The sequence below is a fragment of the Fusarium redolens genome (genome assembly GCF_020744475.1).
Source record: "Fusarium redolens strain MPI-CAGE-AT-0023 chromosome Unknown BKA55scaffold_10, whole genome shotgun sequence".
In the NCBI taxonomy this organism is placed as follows: Eukaryota; Fungi; Ascomycota; class Sordariomycetes; order Hypocreales; family Nectriaceae; genus Fusarium; species Fusarium redolens.
In genome coordinates this window covers 625,089-646,385 of record NW_025763673.1, presented here as the reverse complement: position 1 = coordinate 646,385, position 21,297 = coordinate 625,089, and the positions used below count along the sequence as shown (strand labels likewise).

At 49.1% G+C, this 21,297-nt stretch overlaps 5 protein-coding genes across 5 annotated transcripts; 4 read left to right on the top strand and 1 right to left on the bottom strand.

Moving 5' to 3' along the window:
- Window positions 1-2,419: 2,419 nt before the first annotated feature.
- BKA55DRAFT_702246 (glycosyl hydrolase family 3 N terminal domain-containing protein) lies at window positions 2,420-4,960 on the bottom strand (the record flags this gene model as incomplete). Its single annotated transcript, XM_046200613.1, has 3 exons — window positions 4,805-4,960; window positions 2,496-4,732; window positions 2,420-2,437 (listed from the first exon to the last, which is right to left on the bottom strand). Exons 1-3 carry the CDS (start codon window positions 4,938-4,940, stop codon window positions 2,420-2,422), a joined length of 2,391 nt encoding a protein of 796 aa, XP_046047977.1. The 5' UTR covers window positions 4,941-4,960.
- Window positions 4,961-5,484: 524 nt separating this feature from the next.
- BKA55DRAFT_65842 (uncharacterized protein) lies at window positions 5,485-7,799 on the top strand. Its single transcript, XM_046197518.1, has 2 exons — window positions 5,485-5,788; window positions 5,862-7,799. The coding sequence occupies exons 1-2, from the start codon at window positions 5,579-5,581 to the stop codon at window positions 7,716-7,718; spliced, it is 2,067 nt and encodes a 688-aa protein (XP_046047976.1). The 5' UTR covers window positions 5,485-5,578; the 3' UTR covers window positions 7,719-7,799.
- Window positions 7,800-9,212: 1,413 nt separating this feature from the next.
- BKA55DRAFT_540699 (amidohydrolase family-domain-containing protein) lies at window positions 9,213-10,449 on the top strand (the record flags this gene model as incomplete). The annotated part of the gene is made up of 2 exons (XM_046190294.1): window positions 9,213-10,297; window positions 10,380-10,449. The coding sequence occupies 2 exons, from the start codon at window positions 9,213-9,215 to the stop codon at window positions 10,447-10,449; spliced, it is 1,155 nt and encodes a 384-aa protein (XP_046047975.1).
- Window positions 10,450-16,002: 5,553 nt separating this feature from the next.
- BKA55DRAFT_571681 (fungal-specific transcription factor domain-containing protein) lies at window positions 16,003-18,171 on the top strand. The gene is made up of 4 exons (XM_046193093.1): window positions 16,003-16,452; window positions 16,493-16,870; window positions 16,940-17,407; window positions 17,470-18,171. The coding sequence occupies exons 1-4, from the start codon at window positions 16,036-16,038 to the stop codon at window positions 17,860-17,862; spliced, it is 1,656 nt and encodes a 551-aa protein (XP_046047974.1). The 5' UTR covers window positions 16,003-16,035; the 3' UTR covers window positions 17,863-18,171.
- BKA55DRAFT_664651 (pyridoxal phosphate-dependent transferase) lies at window positions 18,151-19,439 on the top strand (the record flags this gene model as incomplete). Its single annotated transcript, XM_046197708.1, has 3 exons — window positions 18,151-18,246; window positions 18,303-18,677; window positions 18,717-19,439. The coding sequence occupies exons 2-3, from the start codon at window positions 18,324-18,326 to the stop codon at window positions 19,437-19,439; spliced, it is 1,077 nt and encodes a 358-aa protein (XP_046047973.1). The 5' UTR covers window positions 18,151-18,246; window positions 18,303-18,323.
- Between the last annotated feature and the right edge of the window lie 1,858 nt (window positions 19,440-21,297).

The window sequence follows — 21,297 nt, the reverse complement described above, 5'->3', positions numbered from 1 at the left end:
GGCATGAGATTGTAGCCTCAACGACTGAGGATATCTACAACGAGAGGCTTGAGAAGTTCAAGAAGCGTTATATCCCTGACTATATCAACGAGGTGGGCTACATCCTGGAAACCTGGCTAGATCTCTATAAGAAGAGCTTCGTCAAGGCTTGGGTCAACACTCACCTTCACTTCGAGCAATATGCTACATCACGGGTTGAGGGCATTCATTCGCTTATCAAATTACATTTAAACCACTCGCAAGTTGATCTCTTTGAGGCCTGGAGGATCATCAAGCTTGTTCTGATGAACCAGCTTAGTCAACTTGAGGCAAATCAAGCCAGGCAGCATATTGGCAACCCTATTCGCGAATCTAGGGTATTATACAGCAATATCCGTGGTTGGATATCACATGAAGCCCTGCGGAAGGTTGAGACTCAACGGGAACGACTATTGAAAGAGGTTCCTGTGTGTACAGGGGTATTCACTAGGACTCTTGGTCTGCCTTGTGCTCATAGCCTTCAGCCCTTACTGGAGCAGAATCAGCCCCTTCTACTGAATCATTTCCACTCACATTGGCATCTTCGACGCCCAGGAAGCCCCCAGTTCCTTATTGAGCCTCGTAAGCAGTTTGATCGTCTAACAGCTAGTTCAACGCTGCCACCAACAAGCACACAACGTGAGCCTTCCACGTTTGAGCGTATTGAGAAGGCACTACAACCAAAGGCACCGCCAAAGTGTTCAAGATGTCATCAGCAAGGCCACATGATGACCTCTAAAGCATGCCCCCTACGTTACAAGCATCTATTGCAGGCTCCTACCCAAACCTCTACGATACTGGCTCCTACTCAAGCCTCTACAACAACGCATACAATAACACATACAACAGCTCGCTCTGTAACCCGCTCACTATCCCCATCATCCTCATCAGGATCCTCTATAGTATCCGAGATTGTAGCCTATACAACAACACATACAACAACACATACAACAACTCGTGTACTATCTCCTCCAGCAGCCAGACCAGGAACTGTTCCTGCAGCAAATGCGATAGCAGTGCCCGCATTGCGAGCTGATGATCCCCGTGCCATCTTCCAACGATATAAAGAAGCACGAGAGGCCTGGTTTACTACATTGCCTCGGGGAGCCTATAAGACTAATCAACAATACCGTAGGGCTATGGGGCTGCCTCTACGTTATAGTAAAGTAGAGTATGACTGGTGCCTTGACTATAAGCAAATGGGGAGTCATTGCAAGGTGGGAAACGGCACTAGAGACTGGACTAAAGAGGAGATGATGAGTTATCTTGATTGGGATAGAGCTGAGAACGATCGGGTTGAACAGAACGTAGAGATAGAGATGGCAGAGCAGCCTTTCTCACGGCGGCGAGGTATGCAAGATATCTGGGATGCAGCCGAGAGAGATATTATGTTGCAAGAGAGTATATTTCAAGGGAGATAGCCTAGAGGTATGATCCCACGGTATTAACATTTGTAATACTAAGGGCATATGCAATTATAATATATTATTAGAAAGAGAAAGGAAAGGCAAATCTTCGAGTATAAGTGCGGTGATCTAATGGCTTAATTTAATAGAGTTATAATTGAGCTCATATATAGGGCTAAATGTTAATATATCTAACACACTCTACCCTCCCAATTATAGCAATTAATAAATAAGACTTACAAATCCTTCACGATGACTTCCGCTTTATCAATAATATGGTCCTCAACAAGGGAGTTAAGCAAGGCGGGGATAGCTTCCGCAGCGGCTATGGTGTTGTAATGAGGCATTGTACGTTCTTTATAGCCCTAAGATAGAGCAATGCGTTGCAGATAGATAATATAATATACATTAAACAGCTAAGCTTACAATGAACCATTATATTACTTCAATTCTATAAATAACAGCTATTTTCGTAGATAAAAGATGAATACACTTACCCACATATGTACACTCACCTATGCCTCTTACATGACGGATATTATTCGCACGACCGGTGGTGCGAAGGTCACGTGATCTTAGGTGCACCATCGGTCGTGCAGGTATGGCTTCCCGCCTTCGCGTTCAGGTGTGGAGGCGCGCCTAGGCGTGTCCCTATGGGGCCCCGTATGGTTTGGTTTGACCGCCCATACCAGACCATACCAGACCATTCCGATCACTGGTCAAAAGTGTGCGGGCTTTCTCCATGCGAACGGAGCTGTCACCGCCTGCTGCAAGTTTTCTCATGGCGGTATTCGGCATGGTCATTCGCTATCTCAGTGGCGATCCGCACATATATCATTAACACGATGTGAATTGCATCTGGGGCATTGTGAAGGCGATGGCTGCAATCAAGATAGAATGGCATGTTAGCATGTCCAGTCGTATGGACGGGAATCTTTCTTAACGTATAGCTACTTATGATAATACCTTGTCTAATCTTACATCTGTTAGCTACCCTAGCCCGGAAATCGGATCTTCTTACTGTAGAGTAAAGTTACTAACAAGCTGAATATTAAGCACACTCTTGCCTACCATGACACCGTATGAGCCCCGGTTGAGGACCCACTGCTGCTTCTCTGTGTCCCAGGAACTAAGATCGCGTCTTACCAACGGAAACTTGAAAATCTCGCGCGTACCTGGGGCGAGCACCTTCTTCTCAAAGCCACGCAAGATCTTTGATGGTCCTTCGCCTGGCAAGTTTAGATAAAGCTGCGCAACCTCGGCCGAAGAGACATTTCCGGTGTTGCTAACGACGCAGGTGATAGTTCCTACCTCATCCCAAAGTGAGCTGATGCCTCCTGGCAACACAACGTCAGGGTTGGGTGGCAGGACGGTTGCGGTCTGATCAACATCAATTGTCAAGTTTGAGAACGCAAAAGTTGTGTAAGACAGGCCAAATCCAAACTCGAATCGCGGTTCGATATGGGATTGGTCAAAATGCTTGTAGTCAATAAAAACCCCTTCAGTGAAATTACTTTGAGGGTAGAATGGGTGATCATCGCGAGGAATGTCCGGCTCAAGAAGATGTCCGTAGTCAGACTCTCGCTTTGCAATGGTGTAAGGAAGGCGTCCAGACGGAGACTGTTCACCATACAAGATCTCGACTAAGGCAGGGCCAGAATCCTGACCAGGAAGGTGAGCCATTATGACTGCTGTGACATTGTCATGCTCGATCCATGGGTCGACAAGGCGAATACCTGCTGCATGCACAACGACGATGGTGTTGCTGCATTGCGATGCAACAGTCGTTACCAAGTGATCCGAGTAAGCATCAGTCAAGTTCTTGCGATCGTATCCCTCGGATGCCATTGCATTAATGAACACCAAGCAAGCTTGTGAAGCCGGGTTGACAAACGGCGAGTACGATGATGTATCCCAGAAGAGAAAAGTATCATCGTCGTATGCTCTTCGCTTCAAGGCATCCAAAGGCGCATGGATAACGCCAGTCGAGGCTCCAGAGCCGCCACCAGAGATGAGTGTTCCGTTCAGGTAAACGGAGGGCCCGGTTACGGAATCAATCTCACTCGCGCCAAAGAGACGGAACAGAGTATCATTAGAAAAGGCGCTGCCATTTAGGTGGCGTTGAGCTCCTCCATGTCCCATTGCCCATGACGTGAAGCCAGTAGGGTCAGGTGTGTTGACGCCCTGTGCCACTGCGTCGTATCCAAAGACGGAAAGGAACTTGGGCTTCTTGAAGGGAAGAGCATTCCTGACATTCTTGACAAGGACATGTCCTTCAATGGCGCTCTGACGAATAATGGTCTTAGAAGCAGGGTCTCGAGCTTCGACATACTCATGAGGCAGAGTTGGATTGAGTGGAAAGCCTTTGCCCTCTGCTCCCTTCTCCAAAGTGCCGTACTTGAGCCAAGTGGCAACAATTCTCGTCGCCATATCATCTAGACGGGATGCATTGACAGATCCGTTGTTTACCATATCAACTAAGCTGCCTTCTTTTCCATTCCAAAGAGGAGCAACTGGCATCACGACATCCAGACCAGCGTTGGCGCTTCCGACACCACTCTTGTGCTCGTACCAGTCTGAGACGACAAATCCTTGAAACCCAAGCTGTGTCTTGAGGAGATCGTTCATCAGCTTGCTGTTCTGGCACGAGTACGAGTTATTGACACGGTTGTAGGCGCACATGACAGATCCTGCGCCTGCGTGAATAGCGTCGTAGAATGGCCAAAGGTAGAGCTCATGCATGGTCTGGTCATCTAAGTTAGAGGAAACTGAGGCATTGACCTTTGTTGGGAGGTGCTCCGCAGCTTTTCGATTGGTCTCCTGCTCGTTGGCAATCAAATGCTTGACGCAAGCGATGACAGACTGTTGCAAGCCCCTTATAGTCGGTGCAGTCAAGGCGCCAGTGAGATACGGGTCGTTGCTGGGGGACTCCCAGTTCCTACCACCTTTGACAACCCTGCCTAGACCTCCGACGCTGGGTGCTAATGCCACGTTGGCTCCTTTGCGCTTGAACTCGGCTCCCAAATGCAGTGCCCTCATGTAAGCCAGATCTCGGTTCCAAGTAGCTCCAAGATGGATTCCCGCGGGATATGAGTTGACGCCTTCGAAGGCCCGGACGCCAGCGCTAGCATCAGCGTAACACAAGCCGGGGATGTCCAGTCGTGGCACACTGCCCCCATTTCCGCCGCAGCCGTTGACCCCTTCGTAACCACTGGTGATGTTGGCCTTTTCCTCAAAGGTCATGTTGGAGACAAGAGACTGAGCTTGCTGGTAAACTGAAGCCCAGTCACCTAGTCCAGTCCCAACCGCTACATCAATTAGCACAATTTATCCAAATGGTCTGCTGGTCTTGCAGTTGAAACCCCTTGATCGGTACTTACGCGTAGGGTAGAAGGAAGGTGATCGTCCATAACTCCGGAAACGCTCAAGCTCCTCAAAGTATGTCTCGCTCTTGTTTGTTGCCTGTGCAAACGCAACTCCGCCAAATACAGCACCAACAAATAGGACGAGTCTCATGTTGTCGACCTCAGGTGATTAGATGTCAAGAGAATAAGCAGGTAGGTAGCGGTAGGAAGAGACATGACCTCCATACGGTTTCCAACGGTCCTTCTTATACTCATCATGCCGCCCAACCTCCATGTTTAGTTCCCCAGGTCCCCAGCTTGTAGTCTGACTTGTGGGGAAGAAAAGTTTAAGTAAAACGGCCCGAAAACTATATTGGAGCTCCATTCGTCTTATTTCAGGTTTACACTATTGCAGAAAGTAAAGTGCTGTCATGGAAAACATTTATGAGCTTCCTACCGCGGAATGATGGCTCAAAACGGTTAACAATGTGGGTCTGGGGCAGATACGTGAGTTAGAGTTAGGTTTGGAAAATAGCCGCGGCAAAATAAAACAGTCTACTACGCAACTCCAGATAGAATTTAACCGAATGAAACTATACCACTTCAAGCAAGGCTCCTACTAACTGTTTACAGTCCACCAATAATCGTAGCCTAGACATGCTAGTTAGTAATGGTCCGCCGTAAAGCGACTAATGAGCTGCAAAATTAGCCGAAGCCCTATCTCATCAACGTCCGTCGGCGACTGAATGTTCTTTTTGCCGTCACATTCTGGTCGCATGTTGACCTACATCCCAGTAACCAACGATCCCAATGCAGCAATCTTCGCCGCATTCATCAGCCGGGTTGAGCCCACTGCATGATGCTGCTCCCGATAATATTCCAGGAACTAGGTCACTGGGTCCCCACCAGGGGGAAATCCCAGAATCAGACGCGTCATCGATGCTGGCTGCTGAGCATGGTCGAACTCGCAGCTCGCGAATAAGTGTAAGCTGTGACCTGTGTCATAAACGGAAGATCAAGGTAGGCCTAAGCGTCATTACAGAGCTCGTATAAAACTTTTACCATCTTTCATCGTTTCTAATTAACCGAGCAGTGCGATGCTGGACGACCATCATGCTCTAATTGCCGCAACGTCGGCGCCAAATGTCAGACTCTACGAGCTTTAGCCAAGCGTGGAAGGAAGAGTCGAAAGCGACAATCGGACCTCCAAGTCTCACAAGACTCGGCCATCATTGACAAAAATCTACCTTCGCCGGCCGCCTACCCCGCTCCGGAAGCTTCTGGGGACTATCAAGTTCGAGAGACAACAAGCACTCCATCTTACGAGGCTTCTAACCAAACCTATCATCATGAATCGGGCCCACATGTTTCCTGCAATCAAGAGCAAAATAGTCCTCGATGTCTAATAACTTCTGTGGAGTTATTGCCCATATCACCAAGGTTGCCATCCGCAGTGAATTACAGATTCCATCCCCTTTTGCAGAACTTGGCCAAAGACTTGGCAGATGCTGGCGTCTCCACACCAGATGTCATATCTTACATGGGCACGTGTCTGGATCTCTTTGTCGATCACATTTATCCAATCTATCCCATCATATACCAACCGCATCTCCGCCAGTACCTAGAGGACCTACAATACCACGATCAGTATCCGTGGGAACCAAGATCATTCATGCTCTTGTCATTGCTTTGTGCTTATATTCTCGCTGTTTTGCCCATGTCGATATCTGGAGCTCCTTGGTGCATCGCCGAGGCATTTTACAGCGCTTTCAAGAATACACACGATCAATACCCGCAAGGCGATGTTGACCACCCTACCAGTTCTTCTGTGGCTATACACCTCTTGCACGCTGCTTGGCAAGGCACATCCGGAAACTCTAGGGCTTCGTGGTACATCTTGGGGAATGCCATGAGAACATCCCTATTGATGGGTCTACACGATGAAAAGAGCTATGAAAAAATGTCTCCAGTAGAGGCACAGCTGTGTCGGCGAGCTTTCTGGGCATTATACACAGGAGACAAAGCTGCATCTCTGCTTGGAGGTCATCCCATGACATTTGGGAAAAGCCTGTTCTGGGGCTTTACTGTTCCTCGCTATCCAGAATCGCTCGGGCCCGAGGATGAGGTCACTGTGAAACTTTACAATGGACGGCGAGAGACTCTTGACCTTTTGGTCGGATTCAATGCGAACCAGGATATATGGCGGGCAGCGGAAGATCTCTTGCTAGCGGAACGAGAAGACATGACGAATGATCTCAACACATCCGATATTCGCTTTCATACCACGGCCGCTGCCTTTCGCAAGTTCCGAACGATTCTTGACAAGGTTCACAATCCACTTCGGTTCTACTACTCGCTCGACACTAGTTTGGACGGATTCTACTTCGCTGATCAACATGATCATCGCCCACAAGTTCCTCAGGCTCTTGCGGCACAGAGAACGAATCTGCACATATCGTACCAATATTTGAAAGTGGTGTTCTTACGCAAATATCCGTCCCACTATTTCAACGATCCAAGAACTTCAGATCCTGCAGGCTCAATCGCCCAACCGTTGTCACTAACAGTCCCGTCGCAGACTGAGGCAACGGCTACCACCTCTGCGATCTCCACACCATCAAGTAGTACTGTCCAAGGCCGATCGAATTTCCAGTCAGACCATTGCCAACTCAGCTTTGGGCTTGGCTTAGTTCGCGAAACCATGCACATTGCTGAGGATATGCTATACATCATTCACACATCGAGTCTTCAAAGTCTACGGGTCAACGGGGAACCATGTATTGAGAAGATTCGATACGTGGCAGCATCTGTTCTAGAAGTGCTAGCTCAAGGTATTGGTGATACTGCCTTGCGAGAGCGAGCGCTTAAGTTCCGAGACCTTTATCCTCATCTTCTCGCTCGTTTGGAGAGTAAGGCTTCCGACGATCCCAAACTTCCGATTCATGGATGATATTGTATTATGTGAAGATAGTGTCTCTATTTCTCGCCATTTGATGTTGTTTATATTGCGCAGTAGTGCTGGGTGAAAATATATTTTATGAAACTTGATGAGATGAGAGTTCTTCTCGGGTTTATATCTCCAGTTGATTTCATCTAGGACTTTGAACTTTAAATGGGCCTGCCTTTAGGATATCCAAAAGCAAGCTACTGCTGGTGTCTTGATTATAAGCAGATGGGGAGGTGCTGCGCCACCTCAACGGGCCTAAGAGAATGGACCAATAAAGAAATAATGGCTTATCTAGACTGGGATAAATCAGAGACTAATTGCAGTGAAGCACAAGTAGCTCGAGAGACCGAGAACCGGGGCTGTTCACAAGCAGAAGAGGCATGGGTGAGCTTTGGGAAATAGCCTAGCAGGATGTCGATGAACAAGAAGCCTTGTACTCGGCCGTGGAAGAGGAAGAAGGCTATATTGCGGTACAGCTCTACCTCTAGTAGAATTTGGAGTAAATTTGGAACTCAGATATGTCGTGGCTATTTCACCTCAAGCCAGTGGTTCATTGAAATAGCTGGTAAATGGGGGCGAGGTAGTCCGATAGCGGAGAAAACTATACCAAATATGGAAACTGGGACCGGACCCGTCCAATTTTAGAAGGACGGGTACCCGTCCGCTGTGAGGGTTAATTTAATCCAAATTACCCCGCTTTTGGGTAAAGAGCCGCATTTAAGGTTCTCTAGCTTGGTTCGGCAGTTCAGCGAGGCCGCTGCGGGTTAACAGGCATATAATCCCAGAAGATAGCCGCTTCTGATAAGAGGCAGGAATTAATTGTCGTTGAACCCAGGACCTACCTAATACATTGCAAGTAACTAGCAGCGACCTATCCTTGACTGTAGCACTCCTTCTGTTGGTTGTAATCCAGCCCGTGACAGGGGAAGCTGGGGGTCCAAGCCAGGCCCATGGGGTAACGGAAGGGGTGGCTATTCCCACCGGAAGTCCCGTGCCTGATGACTTGATCGCAGTCCTTTTTGGACAAGCGTCTCAACGTTTTGACCTCCTTTCGAACGTTGAGTCAAGCGGAAAAGATTGAAGCTATTGACCATAGTGGATTTTCATGTACGAACGTTCCCAGGCCTTCATGTCCATGACAAGGAGGGCGCGCCTTATTGTCACTATGTCAAGTTGCGCTTCCAGCCGGCATCTGACGACTTACAGAATCTGAATCAAGCAGGCTGATACTAGCACGGCTAACTGAAGTTGAAGGCTTGGATCGAGAAAGAACCATGTCACTAAGTGGAGTTGGGCTGAGGCGCTTCGACTTGCCCTCCCAGTTCAGCTGAAACTTTCCAAAAGCCAAATTCGCAACCATGGCATGAAGAGATCGGATTACACCGGACGAGATAGAAAAAAGATAAATCTACATGCTGCCTTCAATCACTTACTATGAACTCAAGTTAACAACACATCAAGGTTCTACTCTACAACCACCGCAACTAGCTAGCAGCCATGACGCCCCGCAAGCTTTTCCGTAACGGACGGATCCTGACAGAAGCTGATGCCAGATACGATACACCAGTCCAATTCGTTGACAGTATGCTGGTTCAGGATGGGAAGATTACCGCCTTGGGATCCCATCAGGACATTGCAGATGGTATCGAAGAGCTCGAAGTCCATGACCTCCAACAGCGTGTCGTGCTACCGAGCTTCATTGATGGGCATATGCATCTTCTACTCCTCGGTCAATCCCTCCGTAAGGTAGACCTCACTAAATGCAACAACCTCGAAGACATCCGGTTAACAATCAAGGCATTTGCCACTGCAAACCCGCATGTGGATACTATCATGTGCAGAGGCTGGATGCACTTTATGACTCCAGACGGAGTAACAGCGGCTCTGATCGATGATATTGATCCACGACCTATCTTCATCGATAGCAGTACGTTGCACTCATGCTGGTGCAACTCGGCTGCATTGAAGGTCCTGGATATCGAAGACATGCCTGATCCGGCAGGAGGCAAGATCCATCGATATGCCGACGGCAAGCCTTCTGGTTTGCTTGATGAGGGAGCTATGATGTCTATCATCTGGCCATTCCAAACAAAGTCGTCTCCCAAAGAGGAACGCATCGAAGCGATCCGCGCCGCCATCCAGAAATACAACGCTGCGGGCTATACCGGCCTGGTAGAGATGGCCATGGATGAGGAGGGCTGGGATGCCTTGGTGACATTATTTGGAGAGTCAGATCATGCTATTCGCATCGCGGCGTACTGGCTTATCAGGCCTACCACAGATCATGAGGAGAACCTAAGACAGGTCCGGCGTGCAGGCAAGCTAAGCAGAAAGTTCAATAGCTCAACCAGTTCGAATCTGCGACTTGTTGGTGTCAAACTTATTTGCGACGGTATCATTGATGCTTGTACTGCGTATCTCTCGCAGCCCTACTCCCCACTGCCGGCTTGCTTTCCACCTCCGATCTGGGAAAGAGGGTACCTTGAGCCTGTTGTCAAGGAAGCTGACGGTCTCGGGTTGCAAATTGCGCTCCATGCCATCGGAGACGCAGCAATCAAGATGGCCATTGACTCCTTAGAGAGGTACGGCACTGTTGAAATGGGAAGATTCAGGTTTCTTAATTCATTCAAAATATGCAGTAGGAGAACTACTGTTTATGTACAGGCACCACCTCCGTGGAATGTTCCACCTTGTTTCACACCTTGCCACCGACTTGGTCGTCTCACATTTGTGATCTCCAACACTCCCACTCGAGCAAGACGGTGGGTACCTGGACTTATCTAAGATCTCAGCAACCTCATTAAAACCTTAAAACACCTTCGTGGGTGAAAGAGGAAAGAGTGTTGCTGAACCCGTCAAGGCTCGGCACAGTCCTGGGCACGTAGGGAATATTGTCTTAGATATGACAAGAATCCCACTGCAGCCCATATCTGTGTCATCCTCGATGAGCGCTGTATGCGCTTCTCATACTTCCCGGCCTCAGTCCACTGAATACAGCCCCCGAGCCTTTGACTTCATCTTTTGCCGGATCCATTACGCCGTGTTAGCAGCGCTCTCGGCCGTGTTAGCAGCCTCCTGTCCTTGGTGCTCGTTGGCAATACTGCGGCTGCTAGCAGTACCAAGGTTCCATGGCCAGTTCGGGACTTGCAACCCATGCGACTTTAAATCTTCTTTTGCCGGGTCTATCACGCCGTGTTAGCAGCGCTATCGGCCGTGTTAGCAGCCTCTGGTCCTTGATGCTCGTTGCGATAACTGCGGCTGCTCGCAGTACCAAGGTTCCATGGCCCAGTTCGGGACTTGCAACCCATGCAGCTTTCCTTCCCGGCTTTGGTCCGCTGAATACAGCCCCCATAGCCTTCGAGTCGTCTTTTGCCAGATCTTTAGGAGTCTTGGTCTGGTCAGGAATTGCAACCCATGCGGCCAGGTCACTGTTGACCTTCTAGCGGTAGTTGGAGTGAGTTGGACAAGCTGCCATTGTATGTGATAATCGGGCGGTAGACTCCCACTGGATCCTCGCGCAGTGGGCTAGGGGTAACATCTGTTGAATGTGTTCCAGAGATCGCACAGCTTCGTAGCGTGGATCCCCTTTCTGGCCCAAATAGTTTTACTCATCCGGTCCGACAACTCCCAGAGCCTTCCGGAACAACTGAAAACGATCCTTGGGAAGTGCTTTTGTGAGTCCATCAGCCACTTGTTTGTCGGTCGGGATATAGTTCATCTCAACTTCTCCGCTGGCCGTCTTTTCTCGCACAAAGTGCTCCTGAATCGCAATGTGCTTTGTGCGGGAGTGGTATTGGGGGTTCTTAGTCATTGCAATTGCCCCTTGGTTGTCTCCGTAGATAATTGTGGCAGCGATTTGGTCTGTGGCGTTTAGACCTCCCAGTAGTTCTTTTAGCAAGGTTCGCAACCAGATGGCTTCCTTGGTTGCCTGTGTCTGCCCCATGTATTCAGCTTCACAGGTAGACAGCGCCACTGATTGCTGTCGCTTTGCGGCCCAGCTTATCGCACCGCTGCCAACGTTGAAGATGTATCCCGCAGTGGACCTTCTAGTCTCAGTGTCTCCGGCCCAGTCCGAGTCCGTGTAGCCCGTCAACGGGCGAATATCCCCTCGGAACTCGAGCTTGAAGTCGCAGGTTCCTCGTAGGTACCTCATTATGCGCTTCACTGCGGCTTCCTGGGCCTTAGTGGGATTTGCGAGATAGCGGCTGCATAGGGAGACGCCGAATGCAATGTCTGGTCTGGTCCCTAGCATTGCGTACATCAGACATCCGATTGCTTTAGCGTACCAGTGCTTGCGATCTGAGTGAGTGTCTTCATCGTCAAGGGCGGGCTCTAACTTCGCTGTTGCCACTGGGGTCGCAGTCGGTTTGGAGTCCCATAGTCCGAATTCCTTCAGGACTTTCTCAATGTACCCCTTTTGCGAGAGGCTCAGTCTCCGCTGTCTGCGGTTCCGAGTAATGGACATCCCTAGGTAGAAGTGACAAGGCCCCAGGTCTGTCATGCTGAACCGTTGGTTGAGGTTTTGTTTTATCATCTCGATGTCCCTTTTTGATGGTCCTGCGATGAGCAGGTCGTCCACGTAACCGGCAATGTAGGTTTGGCCATTGATGAAGACACCCATGTCGGAAACGAGAGGCTGGAATCCCTGCTCTTAGAGGAATAAAGAGAGAGTCTGGTACCATATTCTAGGTGATTGCTTCAGCCCGTATAAGGCTTTTCGCAGTTTCCAGACTCTTTCGGTTCCGTCATCGAAGCCCTCTGGTTGCTCAACGTAGATCTCCTCGTCGATTTTCCCATAGAGAAAGGCGGTTTTGACATCCATTTGTCCGAGCTCAAGGTCAAGCGTTGCGGCTATAGCGAAGATTGCCTTGTAAGTCATAGGCTTGACGACTGAGGCAAACGTCTCGTTGTAGTCGATTCCTTCCTGTTGCTCGAAGCCTCGGACCATGTAGCGTGCTTTGAACCGCAGGATTTCTTCATTAGCTCCCCTTTTGAGTTTGAATACCCACTTGCCCCTTAGTGCCTTTCGGTCCGGTGGCAGATTTGCCAAGGTGTAGACTCCGTTCTCCTTAATGGAGTCTATCTCGGCGGTCATTCCCTTGAACCAGTTCTCCCACTGAAGAGAACCTCGGGCTTCTTTTATCGTTCGGGCTCCGCCTCGTCTTCCAGAGAAGCCGCAAGATTAACGTGGACGCACATGAGGTTAGTGAGAGTATTGGTTCCTAGGAGCAGGTACCTCGAGGGAAGTTTTGCTTTGGTTAATCTCTGTGAGACTCGGAGCTCTTCGTCCTGGCCTGTCGCCCCGGTCGAATCATGGCGAGGCTCGGATGTTCGGACATGAATAGTGTCTGTTTCATTCTCCGATATGATCTCTTCAACCTGTGGGATGGCATCGTGTCGTGGCGGAGCTGCTTTCTTGGGTGAAGGTTCTGGCTCTGGATACAAGGTAGGTCCCTCGCTTCTCGTTCTCTTTGATCCAGTAGGTGTTCCTGTTGCCTCGTGAAAGCTGGATTCGTCGAAGATGACATTGTTGGCGATGAAGACTCGGCTATTGTTGTCTACAACAATGTAGTTACTGGAGCCTTGATATCCAAGAAGTCGACACTGAATCGTTTTTGCACGTAGCTTTTGTCTCTTGGCGGATGGCAATATGGCCCATCCATTTGCACCAATAACGCGGAGATGAGAGAGGTCTGGCTTGTCTCCGAACCACGCCTCATAGGGCGTCTTGTTCAGGGCCTTGTTAGGGCTTCTATTCCGTATATACACGGCCGCGTAGAGGATATAGGGCCAGAGCTTTCGCGGCAGGTTCGATCGCTCGAGTGTGGGTGTAACCTTTTCTTGAAGCACACGATTAAAGGCCTCCGCAATCCCATTCTGCTCATGCTGATCGGTCGCGGTATAATAAATTGTGATGCCCTTGTTATCGCAGAGGGTACATAGCTGGTCGCTGCGGTTTTCGCCACCCTGGTCGACGTGGAGGTAATGGCATCGACGTTCCGGCCTCTCGTATGTATCGAGGAGATGTTTGAAACGCCTTGTGAACTCGGACTTTTCCTTGACTGCGTATGCCCAGCCCATGCGGGTAAAATCGTCCACGAAGACAACCCAATATCGCGAGCCGTCATATGCTGTGTCTGAAAATGGTCCTGCAATGTCTGCATGGACGCATTCTAGCGGATACGTCCCTTTCCGGATTGACTTTCGGTGTGGTCTCTCTTTCTGTTTTCCAGCTATGCAAGGTTCGCAATTTTGTCCGCGTAGAATGGGGTGAATGCCGTGTGCCATCCCCCTCAGTGCCTTGATTCCGCTCTCGCTTAGATGTCCAAGTCTTTCGTGCCATATTTGAAGTTCGGGGTCGCTGATAACAAGTGACGCCAAGGCTGCGTTGATCGCTTCGTCTGGTTGGTTCTTGGATGATCTTGGCGCTGCTTTCTCCTGAATCGCTTATCGTTCAGGCGTTTCTGCTCCTTGAAGGCAGCGACCATAGCAGCGTGCTTGATTGTTGTTGCGTCCGCTGATCAGTTGATTGGTTAAATCTGTCCTTTTTGTGGGGGCCAATTTGATCAAACCGGAAGGAAGGTCTTCCAGTTTTTTTTTTTTTTTTTTTCAGACAGGCTGTTTAGACCGGCAGCCCGGAAGTCCGGACTTCCAGTCAGAGGTTGGTGTCATCTATGTTTCCCAAAAAGCAAGTTCAACACAACAGCCAAGATAGAAAAATCAGAGATTTTCTGCAGGTCATTTCCATCTGGCTGTGTAATAAGGGAAGAAAGTATCGAGATTGGTAAATGATCAAGTAGCGGGTTCTTCGTTCAAGAGACAGCAGGATGAAGGGTCGTAATTCTGGCGGGGTCCAAGACCGCTGTTGAGTCTCCGCTGCAGTGGAAGGGACTGTGAGGTCCTTGTGAGTAAGGGACGGATGATTAGGTAGGAGACTCAGCTTTAGATTTAGTTTAGCCTTCCGGGCTCATAACCTGTTGAAATGGGAAGATTCAGGTTTCTTAATTCATTCAAAATATGCAGTAGGAGAACTACTGTTTATGTACAGGCACCACCTCCGTGGAATGTTCCACCTTGTTTCACACCTTGCCACCGACTTGGTCGTCTCACATTTGTGATCTCCAACAGGCACTCCAGGACGCCGTCATCGCGTAGAACACCTAGAGCTCGCATCACCAAGAGACGCTCAACGACTTGGTGAGCTTGGTCTCACAGCATCTGTTCAGCCCGTCCATGCCGACCCATCAATCCTGCAAGACTGGCCAAAGCTTTTAGGCAAAGACCGCTGTTCCCGAGCCTTTGCCTATCGCGAGTTTGCGGATGCTGGTGCTCTCATGGCACTAGGAAGCGACAGCCCTACGTCACCTTGGCTACCCATGCATAACCTCTATGTAGCAACTACGCGTCAATCGTCTCGAAAGCCAGGCTATGGAAAACCTGTAAATGAGCACTTTCGGCTTGGCTTGTGCGAGGCTATCGTTGCAGCGACTGAAGGGGCTGCACGAAGCGTATTTGAACACAGGACAGGAAGTCTGGAAGTTGGGAAGTTGGCAGACTTTGTTGTTGTCGATATGAGTCTAGACCCAAACAAACTGTTAGAGGCAAAGGTCAAAGAAACTTGGTTTGAGGGCCAACGGGTTTGGAGCGAAGCGGAAGAAGAGGCAAAGTAGTTAGTTTCTTGCAAGCAAATTTGATAGCTCGTAAACGCTTTTTATGCCACCAATCTCCAGACAATTCTACACCTTTAGATCGTTTTTCTTATACACGTTTGCAAGTACGAGCTAGTTCCAATACCTTCTGTGTACACATGAACGTTGCAAATGGTTCAATCTCGAGTCAAGTTGTGTTAATCTACCACGAGACATTGCAGACAAAAGTTGATTGAGCATCATTTATTTACCAATGTTATTGAGCAGCATCTGTCTTGTCAAGGTCCATATCCCTCCGGCCATCCATATCCTTGATGAAAATCAACAAGGTAGGGACATCAAAGACATGAAGTCAGTCCGCTCGGACGTGCATGCCGTATGTAACCCTGGCCATCCTTTGCGAGAACAGTCGATAACAAACTATGTGTAATAGAATGTGGATGGTCATAGGATATCCGATCTCCCAACTCAATGGATCAATCAAGGTGAAAGCAAAGGTTCCTGGGAGGGCAGGTCGAAGCGCCCCCAATTTTGAACTCGGAATGGGCTCTGATTCGGCAAATGCTAAAGATGGCGGGGTAACTTACCACACAAAAACCCCACCCGTTCCCCAGATCAATCTCACTCTCCCAAAAACACACACATTCTCCTGGGAAAGGAAAGCAACTGCCATGACGCCGTTTCCGAGTGGTTGCTGGACCTGCAAACTCAGACATCGGAAATGCGACCTTCGGACCCCCGTGTGCGGAGAGTGCAAAGACCGATGCATTCCGTGCCACGGCTACGGCCCCAAGCCCGTGTGGATGGATGGGTCAGCTGCCGAGAAACAGGAGCTTATGCGCATCAAGAAGGCTGTCAAGCAGAATGCTCAGGATCTACGACGAGCCCAGAAGAGTAATCGGCAAGCAGCGAGGGAGGCAACACCTACTGCTAGACAATCTCCGCCACAGACACCCCTAGCCCAAGACGCCACTAGCCATTCGTCTCCTTCGCAGCCAGGGCATGTTGCAGACCATGGCAGTCTTGGCCTCGGGCGTTCCAACAACCCAGAGCGTCTTCACCTGGGCCTCGAACGTACCCAAAGCTTGGTCCAAGATGAAACAAGTCCACAAGCTAGCCTACGTCCAGAGCATTCGACTCCCTCGTGTCTTACGGCCCGAATTGGCATCTCTAATCATGTACTATCTGGATCATGTATTTTGTTGGCAATTCCCTTATTTCAGCCCCCGTTCCCGTCTAGGCAATAGAGGATGGCTCCTCTTGTTCCTCGACAACGGCGGTTCCCTGTCTCACGCTGCCCTGGCACTCTCCGCCCTGCACCGAAATGCACTTCAAGTCTCTCGACGGCAGGGCTACCTTCATAACCAAGAAGCCTTCGAATATTACTCAAGGGCTTTAAGGGAGTTATGCGAGTTTTCGCGCCGCACAGAGACCGAGACGCTACTCATCGATAAGCCTAAACTTGCGGAATTTGTCGCTGCAAGCAGGACGCTGATAAGTTTTCAGGTAATAACAGGAGTGGTGGGAGAGTTCGGTGGTTCTTGAAGGATTCTAACTTGTCTCGACCCTTTATAGGTTTTCAACGGCGCAGAATATGACTGGCTTCCTCGCCTCGATGCCGTGATGACTGTTCTCGGCATGAATTCACCGGAAGCTCTTCTTAGAAATTCCTCATCCTCCGATAACACATTGACTTCTCTAGTGAGCATGAACTGCGAAAATAGCGGCGAAGAATCCCAACCGGATTCCGATTTCCTTGTAGCTCAAGCATTGTGGTATGACATCCTGGCATGTGTCTCGACAGGTCGAGTGCCGCGGATTCCATATCAACAATGGCTCGAAGGGTCAGATCTTGACATGGCCGACTTGATGGGTTGTTATAACTGGGTTATGATTGCAATCGGTGACATCGCGCATCTCCAAGCCTGGAAAAAAGACATGAAGGAGCAAGGGACGTTGAGCGTACCAGAGTTAGTGATGAAAAGTCGAAACATTGAGACGAGACTACAAAACGGTATTGTGGAACTAGAGTTGGCAGACAAGGTGAGTACCATTAAAAATAGAGAACCACCTTGGGACACAAACGGGTACTAATGCCTCAACAGGGCGATACCGAAATTCCTCAGGCGACATGGGTCTCGCACATCTTCGCCCTGGCATCGCTGGTCCTATCAAGCACTATAGTCTCAGGCCCTTGGGCATCTCTTCCCGAAGTCAAGGAGACGGTTGCAAAGGCCGTTGATGTGCTTCGGGGCTGGCCCAGGGCCATTCCACTCCAGGGTCTCGTTTGGCCTCTCTACATCATTGGGTGCATGGCCGATACCGAGCAACAAGGCTTCTTTGAGTCACTCCTGACCAATCTCATTAAAGAATGCGGGGGTTTCGGAAATAGTGGCACTGTGCTTAAGATCATGAAGAGTTGCTGGGCTTTGCAGCATCGTGATCGAAATGGGGCGGGGTTGGTGCTTCAGACGGGAGGTCGTGTATTGCTGATATGAATAACCCAAATTATTGAACATGCCCCATGTCATTTTCTGTCTAATAGGCGATGGTCTTAGTTTCTTCTGGCCAAAGTGAAGTCTCCTCGGAAAGCATAATGGTAGTATGTGGAAGTCTAACCCTGTATCTGCAGTAGCACGCGTCTGTGGCGAAACCTGAATGTGGGGTACACTCGGCTTAATGTGCATTCTGGGAGGGCAAGTCGAAGCGCCGACAGCTGTGAAACTTAGGAAAAAGTCAACTTGTTTGCTATTATTTATTAGCCCCATGTTATTCGAGCTATTCTATTTAATTTGCTTCTCAAACACCTCGAACTCACGTGTCAGAAAACTGATAGCTTTCAACAACGACATATACAGCCTCTGATCTATCTTTCTTCTCGGGTGAGATACATGGTCTTATCCCCAGTACCGCTTTACATGCATTAACTGTTTGGTAGAAAAAGTTCATCACCGCAAACATGAAGTTTGAGCGCATGCCCATTGAGATCGAGTCACCTGAGGAGTATGGCTATGACAAGATCAAGTATAACCTCTCCGAGAGCTCCATCACCGACCAGACCCTCAAGTCTCTGAACCTCGAAATCCCGAACCTCACCCTTCTGTATAACGAACACCGTGGTGAGACCGAACTGCGGAAGTTCATCGCTGACGACGCCAACGTGAGCGCTGACGACGTCCTTATCACTTCAGGCGCCGCTGGGGCCTTGTTCATCATCACCACTTCGCAGCTCGGGAATACACCTGCATCGGAGCGCAATCATCTTGTTGTGGTGCGCCCCAACTACGCAACCAATTTGGAAACGCCCAAGGCTGTAGGTTGCGAGATCTCTTACATTGATGTCGTTTTTTAGAACGGCTTCCAGCCTAACATCGACGAGATTGAGGCCTTCATCAAGTCCAATACCCGGCTCGTCTCTGTGACATGCCCTCATAACCCCACCGGCTCTACTCTCTCTCGGGAGGCACTTGATTGTCTTGTTGCTATTACCAAGAAAAAGGGTGTTCTACTGCTTGTCGACGAGACGTATCGGGATATCGCTTTTGGCGAGAAACTTCCTGTCGCGGCCTCTTTGGGCGATCATGTTCTGAGTGTTAGCTCATTGTCCAAATCTTTTGGCATTCCTGGCGTCCGTATCGGCTGGCTCATCGCCACGAACAAGAAACTTCAAGAAACCTTCCTAGCTGCGAAGGAACAGATCAGTATTAGCGGCAGTGTCATCAATGAGTGGATAGCGATAAATGTCCTCTCGCGACGCCAGCAGATCCTGGCCGAAACAACAGATGAGATGAAGATCCGGCTTCAGATGGTCGAGTCATGGATCGAAAGTGAGGAGCTGCTGGAATGGGTCAAGCCGACCGGTGGCGTTGTCTGTTTCCCTAGGATTAAGAAGGAGCCCAAGGGGGGACTGCCGGCATTCTACGAGAGGCTTCTTAAGAAACATTCCACCTATGTTGGCCCTGGCCATTGGTTTGAGCTGTCTGATAGCTTTTTCCGACTTGGCTATGGATGGCCCTCACGTGCAGACCTTGAGGGAGGTATGAAGGCTATCTCAGCTGCACTGCGGGATGAGTAGAAGACAGATAGATTCATTTGGTAGTATGGGTGGAAAATGAACGCGAGAAATGGACAGCTTATGTCCTGAGTGAGTGTATCTTACGATCTTGCAGTTATGTTATGTGTCCCTTGCACTATTTCCACCAGTTCATATTGATCATAAAGTGAATCGGTATTCGACTAAACCACTTGTTTCGGATACCTGAATGTTACGACAATTTCAACCTTTGCTATAAGATTTACACAGTTGCCATGCAAGGTTACTTATACCGATCACAATAATGCTTTGGAAACCAAGACATAAGCGCAACAACAGAGTCACATCAAGCAACTTGGAAACAGACAGTGTTTATCAGAATCACTCTATAAATTCCAATCACTCACTGTGGTTTATGTTAATCCGTAGGCTTTTGCAGTTAAACAGTTTACGCTGTAAGCCCATTTACGCCTTGGCAGTGAAACTTTTTCTCCTTCTCTACCATGAGATACCTAGAAGGTAGGCCTCCATCTGTAACTATCTGGTGTAGGGTAGTGGTCCGGGAAGATCAGAATTTTTGCCTCGATATTAGACGATCGCATAATGCATTTATAATATATCAATTATGTTAACTTTCGAAATGCATGAATTGATTTGATTGAAAGGAAGAATTCGACAATTTGATTGATTTGATTGGGGTGATTGATTGATTGAGTTGACATATGAGCGCTGCTTTAAACCTCATGCAGTAAGCGGGACACAGCAATCTCACACACAAGAAGGTGAATAGCACACAATTCACCCTAATATTTGACAGCTCTTGTTCATTTTTCTTACCATTGTCTTTCGTCAAGGTCACCAAGTCATACGGAGTCGCCGACGGCCTGCCGGCTCCTCTGCCGCCAATCGAGCTGCGCAGGAGGCGTTTGGGTCCGAGGTGCGAGTGGATCTCCGTGTGCCACTGGGGATCGACGAATATAACCACCACATGAACGGTGTTGACACCAGAGACCAGCCGAGATCCTATAACCAATAATCACGACCCATAAGGGCAGGAGGGTGGCATTCAATAGCCTGGAACTTCCTGCTCAAAGTGATACTCGTCAATAGTTTTCTACTTCAAATCTGGGGCGAGCCCGAGTGGAAGGTCTTCGAGAGTCAATATGGGGACACCTATCTGGTCAATTAATCCCGCGTTTCGGGTCGTCAGTACACGCAGGGCGACTTGCCCGGCAACGAAGAGGCTCAGATAAAAGGAATGATAAGATTCCATGGCAAGAGCATAGTCGAAGGAAGTGCGGTTCCAATTCCCCTTGCGTAGCTTGTAGCAGCCTTCCGCGGGTGAGAGAAGCATTAGGACGGGTGTCCGGAAACAGAGGCAAAAGGAGGTACTCGAGATCAGGTTGCTATGAGTGCAATGTCTCTCTATGTAACTCGGAAAATTGCTGGTACTAATTTCACAAGCAAATTGTCTAGTAAATAGAAATACCGATAGGGTGCGGTTTCTGATTGGGTCGAAACTTTCTTAGCAGCTCGCTAATTGGCTGCAGCCATGCATCTCCATGTACCGGTGCTGGGTTGTCACGTACAAGCAGGGGTCATCTAAGATTGCGCACGTAAACAGTAAAGCCTCCAAGGGGCAGAATTTGGACACAACACAGCATGAATACCGAATCTGCATCAATGGACCGAATACACGTAATGTCTGACAGTACCTGGCGTCAGTTAGCACTTGATGGGATAGACCTAGCTTTGTGCTACCTGCTCCGCCACTATAAATGTTCTACTTGTATGGGTCTTAAAATATGCGATATCTGTACTTGGAAGTGCGGGCGCCAGTTAGAACTACGGGTGCGACGGTGCCACATTGGTGAGACAACGCACTACGCCACTAATCACC